This window comes from Diaphorina citri, unplaced genomic scaffold, assembly GCF_000475195.1.
Source record: "Diaphorina citri unplaced genomic scaffold, Diaci psyllid genome assembly version 1.1 scaffold1600, whole genome shotgun sequence".
Taxonomy (NCBI): domain Eukaryota; kingdom Metazoa; phylum Arthropoda; class Insecta; order Hemiptera; family Psyllidae; genus Diaphorina; species Diaphorina citri.
In genome coordinates this window covers 6,108-17,696 of record NW_007379026.1, presented here as the reverse complement: position 1 = coordinate 17,696, position 11,589 = coordinate 6,108, and the positions used below count along the sequence as shown (strand labels likewise).

At 41.3% G+C, this 11,589-nt stretch overlaps 1 protein-coding gene across 1 annotated transcript in view; it reads right to left on the bottom strand.

Annotated features, from left to right (window-relative positions):
• Positions 1 to 9,308, bottom strand: part of LOC103516562 — a 19,197-nt gene extending 9,889 nt beyond the window's left edge. The window contains exons 1-2 of the mRNA XM_008481533.2: positions 9,171 to 9,308; positions 8,791 to 8,937 (exon numbers count right to left, since the gene is read on the bottom strand). Coding sequence (XP_008479755.1) covers positions 8,791 to 8,937; positions 9,171 to 9,308 — 285 coding nt within the window. The remainder of the gene's footprint in view (positions 1 to 8,790; positions 8,938 to 9,170) is intronic.
• Between the last annotated feature and the right edge of the window lie 2,281 nt (positions 9,309 to 11,589).

Below are 11,589 nucleotides of genomic sequence, written 5' to 3'. Positions count from 1 at the left end.
GCTTAACCCATCCTTTAGGGCTATTTGCCCCTACACCTACACCTCAGATGTCTAAATGTCGGTCCGGGGGGTGAGAAAACCCTGAAGAGATGAAGGAAAGCGGTGTCCCCCTTAGCTTTCAAGGAAGATTCGCCACTGGCCCTAGTGTATCGATTTCAACACCCTACTCCCTAATGCTCCAGACATTTAGACTCTGGCTGTGAGAAAGCTTTTATTTTTCGCAGACAAAAAGGGTTTTTTCTTCCCTTCGTCTTTGTACAAATATTACCCTTGTTTGTTTGCATTATTATGTTAAGGCGGTCTCTTCCTGATCCCTAATGTGCCGCGTCCATTTTAGTTTAGGACTATTGCACTGTTGTTTGCATACATAATGGATTTTGCCTGCGTAAGATGTTTTGTAACGTTTGGATTACCTATTAAAAAAGGAATTCTAATTGTGTTAAGCATATTTAAATGCTTGTCACAAACATCGTTCCCTGATTATTTCACCTAGATAAATTTCATGACATGACTTGGACTTGAACCACCAACCTCCAGATCCAAAGTCCAACGCGTTAACAACTGCACTACTGAGGTTGGTGAGGAACATGAAATTCTCGTAATTACAATATTTGCAAGCCAGCGGCGAGAGCATGTTCAATGCATCTGATTGCACCAGTTTTCAACGAACAACTGACGTTGTCCGACTTTGCGCGTGGTTGGTATCCAGATGGGTGACCCCATCTGAGTAGTCGCTTGCTGCTGGCCTTTCCGGCCCCACTCAGGCAATCACGTACAATCATGTTCAATGCATCTGATTGCACCAGTTTTCAACGAACAACTGACGTTGTCCGACTTTGCGCGTGGTTGGTATCCAGATGGGTGACCATGACCATCTGAGTAGTCGCTTGCTGCTGGCCTTTCCGGCCCCACTCAGGCAATCACGTACAAATCTCTCACAACAGTGAAGATCACAGTTCTCACACCGAAGACGAGACACATCTCTCACAATTCATAATTATGTACTTTGTCTCTCACACAGAAGAGGACATCACATCTCTCACAATTCATAATTATGTACTTTGTCTCTCACACAGAAGAGGACATCACATCGCTCACGATCGAGAATTCCGGGGGATGTGGGATCAAAAGGAGAGCAGAGGGAGAGATTCCGAAGCAACGTGGGGAGAAGGGAAAAAGGGAAAAAAATGTATTATTGCGCCGGACTGATATGTTGGGAAAAAAATCGAAGATATAAAAAAACTGCGGAGCCAGGGTTCGCAGGGTTTTTAAGGGTTTCTGATAGGGTTGGAGCAGTAAAATCAAACGGTTTCGATTGCGTTCGATGCTTGCGCAAAAACGTTGAGAGTTCAAACGGAGCAGGGATTTTTCAATCAAGGGTGGAGAGATTGAAACGAAGGAGAGAGAAAAAAAGATGTAGAATTTATAACGAAAGAGAAAGAGAGAGAGGGAGAGAGAGAGCGGTGAACGATCTCGTACATGTAGGAGAAGGACAGATTCAAGGGAACGAAAGTGGGAGCAACGGGGAGAGAGGGATTTTCAAACGGTAGAGACAGAAGTAAATGGGATGGAAAATAAATATTGATGTACAATACGAGAGGGAGAGAAAAAAAAAGAACGAAAAAAGGAGAAAAAAAAATCCCCAGAAAATGAGGGGAAATATTGAAGGGGGTGCGCGGTTGATTTTTTTCCCCGCCACTCTCTTCAGAACGAAAAAAAAGCGACAGAAAAAAGGTATAGGAAAAAATTTCGATAACGAAATGGCAAAAGAAAATCCCTTCTCCTCTCCCTTTCTCCGGAGAAAAAGAGAAAAATTGAGGGGAAATTTATTTCGAAAAGCTTGCGAAGGGGAATTTTTTCCCCTCTCTTTGATTAGGGGGAATAGGGGGGGTACGGGTACGTTGGAGGGGTCAGAGACGCGCGCATTTCGATGGGAGTTCAATTGATTTCGGAGCTCCGTTTTTCGGACGTTCGGAAATGACCGGAACCAATCGGTCGTTCGGAGGGGGGTGGAGGGGAGGCAAGGAAAGTGGGGAAGTAACGAACTTTTTACTCAATAGGCGGAAATTGGAAAGGAGAAAATACGGAGAAGAGGAGAAAAAGGACGCGAAGCTCAGAAAGAGGAAAAGGGTTTTTTTCTTCGAATTCTCTCTCTACCGAACGTTCGTAAGTTCGCCCCCAGTTGCGCAAAAGCAATATCGCAAAACACGTATTGGAAAATTCCCCTCTCCTCCCCTCCTGTCGGGGTGCCCCCCCGTTTGAACTCGAGTTCCCGTTTATTTATTGGAATACGCGTGTATAGACATTTTCCCGATCGGTTATTGGCTGATTTTTCCAAGGGTGGGGATGCGTTGGGGAGTGCGGGGGGAAATGTGTTCGGAAAATGAAATCTATCCAATAAAATGTATGCAAGCTCCCCCGAAATGTATTTTCCTTTTGGAATTTCCGCCCGATCAGGCCGGGGGAAATGAAAATTTATTTCGAAACGAAAGAGACAAGATGGAGAAATTTTTTTTCTCGTTTTCTGGGAAAATAAAAAAGATGACAAAATCGATTTGTAGGTGGATGCTGGAGATTGTTCATGACAGTTTTTTCGAGAGTTTGGGAGCTTTCTTTGTCACGTGATACCTACTTGTAACTTGTGATACCTATCTAGTTGTTTTTTTCTTCTTCTTTCGTGACCAAAGAGTCCGAATTTGAAAGCATTTCTTGTATTTCGGGAATTTCGTGAAGTGTGTTTATCCAACCAATATCAAATGGGAAATTGCCAGGGTTCCATAACTTACAGACAAAACATTTAGAAGCCCAAGTCTTATGTGAAAGCTCTTGTATCGGGAATCTGTTAACGTGGCTGTTTAGTCGAGATGCCAAAACTCCTAGCTTAATAAATTAGTGGAGATGCCAAAACTCCCAGCTTAATTAATGGAGATGTCGAAACTCCCAGCTTGATTAGTGGAGATGTCGAAACTCCCAGCTTGATTAGTGGAGATGTCGAAACTCCCAGCTTGATTAGTGGAGATGCCAAAACTCCAGGTGGCAGAAAGACATACCTACAAAGGTGAATTTTATTACGCCTTTCGATGTTAGAAGATGAAAAAGAAGAAGAACAAGAAGAAGAAGAAGAAGAGGAGGAGGAGGAGGAGTGGAGATGTCGAAACTCCCAGCTTGATTAGTGGAGATGCCAAAACTCCAGGTGGCAGAAAGACATACCTACAAAGGTGAATTTTATTATGCCTTTCGATGCTTGAAGATGAAAAAGAAGAAGAAGAGGAAGAGGAGGAGGAGGAGGAGGAGGAGGAAGAAGAAGAAGAAGAAGAAGAAGAAGAAGAGGAGGAGGAGGAGGAAGAAGAAGAAGAAGAAGAAGAAGAAGAAGAAGAAGAAGAAGAAGAGAAAGTTCTAGAAATAGGCATGTAAAAAAAAAGTAAAAAAAGAGTGAAAGACTTTTTCATTGAATATCGTTATGAGGAGAGAAAGCAGTCTGGCAGATTATTAACCAACCACACCGGAACCTAACAAAAAGCAAACATGAAAAGGGAATGGAAAAATAGACAAAAAGCAAAAGAGTAGTAAAAATAGGAGGGGAAAAAGTGGGAGAAAAAAAAGGGGAAAAAAAACATGAAAAGGGAATGGAAAAATAGACAAAAAGCAAAAGAGTAGTAAAAATAGGAGGGGAAAAAGTGGGAGAAAAAAAAAAGGAAAAAAAAATCATACTTTTTTTCCTCAATTTCATTAAATACGACTTTTGAGTTCGGAATTTCTAGGGCAAACTACGAACTTTTTTTTTCTTCTTCTTGTTCTGTGTTTCACATTTTTATAAAATCGATATGCCGTCCCCCCTCGGGTCTCCCTAAATTCCCTCCCTTACTTTATCCCCTCCAGTCGCGCGGTATCTTTCATCTCCGCTCCGTCCCTCCCCGAAAAAAATCCCACTATACAACAACTCTTAACTTTTCCTCCCTCTCCGTCTGTTTTCTACCTCCCTTTTCTCCCCATACTTTTTTTCCTCAATTTCATTAAATACGACTTTTGAGTTCGGAATTTCTAGGGCAAACTACGAACTTTTTTTTTTCTTCTTCTTGTTCTGTGTTTCACATTTTTATAAAATCGATATGCCGTCCCCCCTTGGGTCTCCCAGAATTCCCTCCCTTACTTTATCCCCTCCACTCGCGCGGTATCTTTCATCTCCCCTCCGTCCCCCCCACCCGAAAAAAATCCCACTACACAACAACTCTTAACTTTTCCTCCCTCTCCGTCTGTTTTCTCCCTCTCTTTTCTCCCTTTGCGTCTCTTCTCTCCCTCCCCATGCCAACAGGAGATTTGACATCTCGCAATGTTGCTTACCCCTCCATTTTCTCTCTCTCCCTTCTTCCCCTCAACTACCACCCCTCCCTTCCAACTTCCCCTCCCTTCTCTTCCTCCCACCCCCTCTTCCTCATCTGTAAATGAGGTCAACAATCTTTCGGCGTACATTTTTATTGCCGGGAGTTGTTTGTGTCGGTGACGGTACTCAGAATGTGGGGTAATAGGACGCGGCCCGCGGCGTGGCGTTGCGTTGGTTTGGGAACTGCTTTGACTAATCATTCTCGTTGGATTCTCGAATTAGAAGGACTACAGAATTTAAAAGGAGCAACCTCCGTGGCCGAGTGGGTACTAGGCTTGCACGCTGGAGGTTCCGGGTATGATTCCCGGTGGGGTCGCAGTTTTTTCGTCTCTGTGCTTGGAGTTCGAGGTGCACACTGTCTCGTGAGCACGATTGGGCAGCAACTTTGATCGAGTAGCCTTTTAAAATGGCCGTATTACCAATGTATTTTTACATTATTGACTTGTAGCTTAGAATATTCAAACTGGTTTTGTTCTTAGTACAATCCTCTACTTTTTTGTAGGGTGTTGAAAAACTTACCGCTTACCAACTGCATGCAACTTTGACTAACTTCAGTAATGGAACTGGTGCAATAGTGCTCTATCACCTTTAGAACAAACTTGACGAGCTGTTATTGGAAATTTTACCGTTTTCCAACTACGTGCAACGTTGCTCATCTTCTGTGAACCATTGAGTACTGGTGCTTTCAACGTTCTTTCACCACCAGCTTAGTTATAGCTTAAAGCGTTCAAACTGGCTTTGTTCTAGCACAATCCCTCTAACAATCTCTTCTTTGCGGAAAGGGTATTGGAAAAGTTATACCGAGGAAGTTTTCTATTCTTGGCAAATAGCGGGGGAAAATTTCTCATCTCCTGTGAGTTGAGTTTTGTTGGGAAACTATGGGAAACTATTAGAAGATAAGAACTAATCGGGTAGAGTGGGGGGAAACTTATTGGGAAACCTGGCGCGGATTGGAGATTCTTGAAGCCAAAACAGGGTGCACTCAGACGGATTTGTGGGGAGGTTCTTAAACTTTTTTTAGAGGTTTGACAGAGGGAACTGTAAGTGCTAAGGTCTTATCGTCCCGAAATCGAAGAGAAGGAAGACAGGATAGGAGAAAGCAAATCCGCCCCGGGCGGGAATCGAACCCGCGGCCTAGCGCTTACAAGGCAGACGCGCTACCAACTAAGCTAACTAGGCTGGCTTTTTAGAGGTTTGACAGAGGGAACTGTAAGTGCTAAGGGCTTATCGTCCCGAAATCGAAGAGAGAAGGAAGACAGGATAGAAGAAAGTCAGCCGACCCTTATCCGTTCAGGATAAAATCAGCTAGCATTTTACTTTTGAGTTACTGGCGCTTTTCTTATTTTAATTCAGTATAACATTATAATAACATTTCTCAAAGCCACACACATGCATAGAATTCACCTTGTTTATAAATCTTCGATAGAGCTGAAAAGTCCCCTTTTCATCCCCGACACAAAATGGGGATTTTGGCATGGATCCAGCCTGGAAGGAAACCATTTTCTGCCCTCTGCTGCTATTTATCCAGAACGATAAATACACGAACAAAAGTTTTTATCTATCGCAATAGTTGGAAACCTCCTATACTTATTCTTCCTAAATTCCTTGTGCAACTTTCTAAGTGTAACAGTAACATTAGCTGAAGATAGATAGTATCTAATACTTGAACTTGATATAGGGAAGGGAGAAACCTAATAATTTCGAAGTTCTATCGAAAATTCTGTTGAATTGAAAATTATTGTTTGTTAGTTTGTTCCTTTTGTTTGATAGAGGTTTGACGTCAATGCACAACTGCTAAGGTTTTTACTGATGGGGGGTTTCACCCTCCATTCGGCCACAAGCTATTCACATCAACTTCACACAGCCTGAGCAGGGCCGGAAAGGAAGTTTTGTCATCTCCACTAACTAAGCTGGTAGGTGGTAGTATTGTCATTTCCACCATTTAAGCTGGGAGTCTTGTCATCTCCACCAATTCAGATGGAAGTTTTGGCATCTCCACTGATTCAGATGGGAGTTTCGTCATCTCCACTAATTAAGCTGGGATTTTTGTCATATCCACTAATTAAGCTGTTAGTTTTGTCATCTCCACCAATAAGGCTGGGAGTTTTGTCATCTCCAATGAGCTGGGCTCGAGTTTTGTCATCTCCACTAATTTAGCTGGGAGGTTTGCCATGGGCGGCCTGTGATAAATCTTTCCCGATCTTCTTCGCTCGACCAAACCAGAACATGGTATGGTTCTCCTCCTCCTCCTCCTCCTCCTCCTCTCCCATTCCTTATCCCTTCCCATCCTCTCCTTCTCCTCCTTTCCCTTCTCCCTTCCATCTCTCCACATCCCATCTCCAGAGAATCGGGATTAAAATATCTATTGAATGTTTTTTTTTTTTTTTTCAAAGCCTTCCTCATCAGATAAACACTCATACTATCGTCATACATACCTCTATACTCCCTGTACTTGAAACAGTGGCGACTTTAGTGGGAATGTACAAACCAGCCCCAGCAGCTCAGAAGTAGAGGGTTAGACTTGTAATCCCGTTGGCTGGGGTTCGAGATCCAGTAAATTGTACATTTACTTGCGTAAGACCCCTGTAGTTACGGTTCCTTCTATCCAATTTGATATATACCAAATGAGAAAATTCTGGCCAGAATTGTGAAGTTGGGAGTCAGTCTTCGTTCACCCGTTTCAAATAAATGTCTCTTTTCTTGTCTCCCAAAAATGGAGTTTCTTCTTACTATTTAGAATGGAATTATTAGATATATCACAATTTTCCCCCGTCAAAGTTCCAGTTTGGTCCAAAATTGCATGAGCTAGTCTTTTATGTGGTAACTGTTTAAATTTAAACACGTTTATCAAAATATTGATTAAGATCAGACTTCTTGTTACACAAGCCTTTTAGAGGGAGTTATGATCAAAGAGACAAACATACTAAATGCTAAGGGGGTATTTACGATTTAGCTAAAAACGTCAAAAAGTCAAGACTTTTTTGTATTCCAGTAAGACTAAACATCGGTATTTCAATTTTGTTATTTCGTAATCTCCACCACTGGGGCCCCTAGTTTTCCTCGTGAGTGAAAACAATTTACCTCCACCCCCCCCTCCCCACCTTTCCCTCCCTCACTGATATTATTTAATAAATTATTAAAGTCGTCCCCATTTATCCCCATTCTTGGTTTGGTATAGGGAATTTAGGGATGTATGTTCTGGAATGGGGGATATCTCGAAATGGGGTCATACAATATTTATGCGTTAGTTTTCAATACACAAAAGTTTTACTTTTTTTGTCCCATGTAGGAATGATGTATTATTGGATAGATGTAAGTTTGTAAGTGGATGGTTTGGGCACATGGGCACAATGGTTTGGGCACATGGTGGATGTGCCCGGCACATCCACCATTTCTTCTTTTATGGTGTTTTTATTTTCCAATTACCTATTATTATTATTTTTAAATTTAATTGTTAATTTCTGATTCCTTACCGTATGTTTCCTTTTTCGTAAGAAATCCTAGGGTTTCAACTAGAGTTTCTCCAATATTGTCGTCACGAATCACAACCCTGTGTATTTCTTCCAAAAGCAAGAGCATCAGTCGGTCACTTCTCCAAATACTTACCACTGTCAGTAGTGCTTAACTTCAATGTATCATGTGAGGAACTGGAAAAAAAAAAAAACTTGCACAGTGTTTATCGGTCAATGTTCAACAGAAGGTCAAAAACCAAAAATATAAAACATTAAATTAAAAAAAAAAAACCTAAAAAAAAAAAAAAAAAAAAAAAAATACATGGCCTACAAATGAAAATAAACACAAATAAACAAGACCTGTTAAATAAAAACGATTTCAGGCGTACCACTTTTTTATCAGTAAAAATTTACCTCCCTTTTCCCTCTCCCCTCGAAAGAGATTAATTCCACCAATACCTCCCCCTCCCTCTCTTCTCCCTCCTTACAAAACCTCTAAGTCCCTCCAATCTGTTCAACAAGTGGAAGTAATGCATTAAATCCCCCGTATCAGTGGGAAAAAAATCCCCCCTCCCATTGTCATTGTCCTCGTAGATCAGGTAGGATGCTATATCATTCCAAACTCTGTCATGAAACACACATAGACAAGCATCGCGGTATTCCTTACTCGCTGATAGTCGAGGGAAGCATTTTCCATCGGGTTTCTGAAGACGGGGTCGGCATTTTTTGTCAGCCTCTCAATCAGCCCTAACTAGGGTGATTGCTTTGGGCTGACATTTGGTTTTGGCTACAAATTTTCAGATTGGACGCCCTTCGCACTTAACCTTTGCTATTTCTATTCTATCATTTGTAATTTTTGTAGGTATAGTGTTTCCATGTAAATATAAAATTACAATTACCCTAGTCAAGTGAAGATAAAAGTATTCTAATTGACTAATTCATTCTCCAGTTACTTACATAGTTGACAACTCCTTTCTTATCATTGTCCTCGTAGATCAGGTAGGATGCTATATCATTCCAAACTCTGTCATGAAACACACATAGACAAGCATCGCGGTATTCCTTACTCGCTGATAGTCGAGGGAAGCATTTTCCATCGGGTTTCTGAAGAAAAAAAAATAAAAAATAAGTAACATATTTTCAACTGTTGCGAAACAAATATTTTCGGTGTATTCTAGGCTTGATGTAGGTATTTCAAGGTAGATAAACACTACCATCACGTCACCTTGTTTAGACTGCTGGGGTAAAGGGACTTTTTAATCTCATTCGAGCAGGATAAACAAGGTATATTCTACATTACCTCCTATCACGTGAGCTGACGTGATGTGACTACGCACCTGAGCTACAACTTGGACACAGCGCGTGTAGGATTTGACGACGCTCAACATTTTTGTGAACAGCTTGGCTTCTAGCTTACAGATGCCGTCCAAATTGTTCTTCTCCAACTCCCTCTTGAAAAGGCGTGAAACACACATAGACAAGCATCGCGGTATTCCTTACTCGCTGATAGTCGAGGGAAGCATTTTCCATCGGGTTTCTGAAGAGAGAGAGAGAGAGAGAGAGAGAGAGAGAGAGAGAGAGAGAGAGATAGAGAGTGAGAGGGAGAGAGAGAAAATCCCATAAAAAAGGGCGATATTATAAGATGGCCTGGCTGAGATGTAATGTAAGCTCTCCTGGACTCTTGTTAATGAAAGTTTGAATAAAATTGTTAGTAAACCTGTACATACCCAGGAAGGAGAGGAAAAGGAAGAAAAGGACCAGGAGGATGAAGAAGAAGAAAGAGGAGAGGAGGAGGAGAGGAGGAGGAGGAAGAAGAGGAGGAGGAGGAGGAGAAGAAGAAGAAGCAACAGCAAAAGCAGGCAGCATCAGTTGTATCGCCTAGTGGTTACCTTCCACTCAAGAGTCTATCATTACTATCAGCCTTTTCTAGATGCCCTCATAACGAACTAAATGAGCTCATAACACAGTAAATACCTTCAACCTTCATAACCCAAAAGGCCACCCAAGCAATCACTTCCTGAAAAATAGAATACCTAATACAATACTTTGTAAAGCAGAGAACAAAGAAAGTCCAACACCGAAAACAAAACGCCAACAGAGAAAGTGAAAAAAAAAGTCAGACAGACAAAATGGATAAAACAGTATATGCACAAAGTTAACTCTGAAGGAGTTCGAACATTTGAGGGAAAAAGCCATAAAAGTCGGGCATCAAGATAATAATACAGATATTAAAATCATAAAAAAGAAGAATAAAAGCATAAGGCAAAAAACGAAGAAACATTTAGAAATTCGAAAAAAATATTTACATGCACAAAAGCCATTGCATTTTATGATAAATCGACATTCTAATTTTCATATCAAATAAAAAATAATCGCTTGACAAGGTCACCAGTCGCTAGCCAGCTTCGCGTTATGTTAGTTATGTATAGTATCAACTTCATGGTGTCCGATCTTCATGATACCAGCTTCACAATCGCTCTTCTGATTCGGCTTTAAAATCTAAAACAGGGTCTAAACAAATCTCGCAAACTTTTTGAGGGTTTCAGTCGATGTCGATCAACACTGTAACTACTGAGGTCTTATTGTCCCAAAACAGATAGAAGGACAAATAGAAGAAAGTTTAGAAAGTCTGCCCCAGGCGAGAATCGAACTCGATACCCAGGCGCTTAAAAGGCAAGCGCGGTACCTAATACCTTCCAAGCTGACTGCTCTAGATCACCTTAATTTTGAATACTTAGGTTTAGGTCGCAACTCATTTATTTTCCTCAGACTTACTTAGACCTGAGACACAGCATGTATTTGTATTAATATCATAAGGCAACTTTGACCAAAATCTATAAGAGACCTTGCGTCTCAAGTTTTATTTTAAAATCAAGAGCACAGATCACCTGAATAAACTAAGCGGCTTAAAAAACAAGAAAGAATAAATTTCGAAATTTTCATCTTCTCTCCATGAACGGAGTAGGTACCTTCCCATTAAAATTTCCATAAAATCAATACGGACAGGTCATAAACAGTTGATGGCAAACGGGGAGTTTTTCCATCCCGAAAAAAAAGGTTCCATAAAGGGAAAGGAGTCAAAGAGAATTAAATGAGAAAGGGAATATCGAAAAAAGGTTCCCAAAAGGGAAGAAATTTAAAGGGAACAGAATGAAATGGACGAAGAAAAGGGAAAACAAGGTTCTATAAAGGGAAAAGAGTTAAAGGAAAGAGAATTAAACGAAGGAAAGGGAATATCGGAAAAAGGTTCCAATAAAGGGAAACACGAAAGGAAAGAGAAACGAAATATCGGAAAAAGGAAAATTGGAAAAACTAGAAGGCGGAGCCAATAGAAATGTGTTTCCAATATCTCCAATAGATTGCAGATGAAGCTTTTAGGGGAACTGGAAAGGGAACAGGGGGGGCTTTATCGGGGAGGTTTCCCCCGAACTTATTGGAAAATATCTCCGGGGGTGCTGCGGATGGCCGGTGTAACAGAGAGTGTCAGTGTCATTGTCTGTAACAGTTTCACTTTCAAAGTTATCTGGAAGGACATGGAAGGAGCCCAGGTATTGGTTCTGGGCGTCCAAAGGATTACGTGTCCTCTTCTTTCTCAGCAAATCTTTCTTCCCCAGAAGTACACCCGCCCAAACACATCTCAATGCCTAACACAAAAAACACCACGGCCCCAAGTCCAGGTCACCCCTTAGTGGGGATATAGGGCGCTTACAATCTCCCCGGTACCAGCCAGTGAGATTCAAGACACGGAAGGAGCTC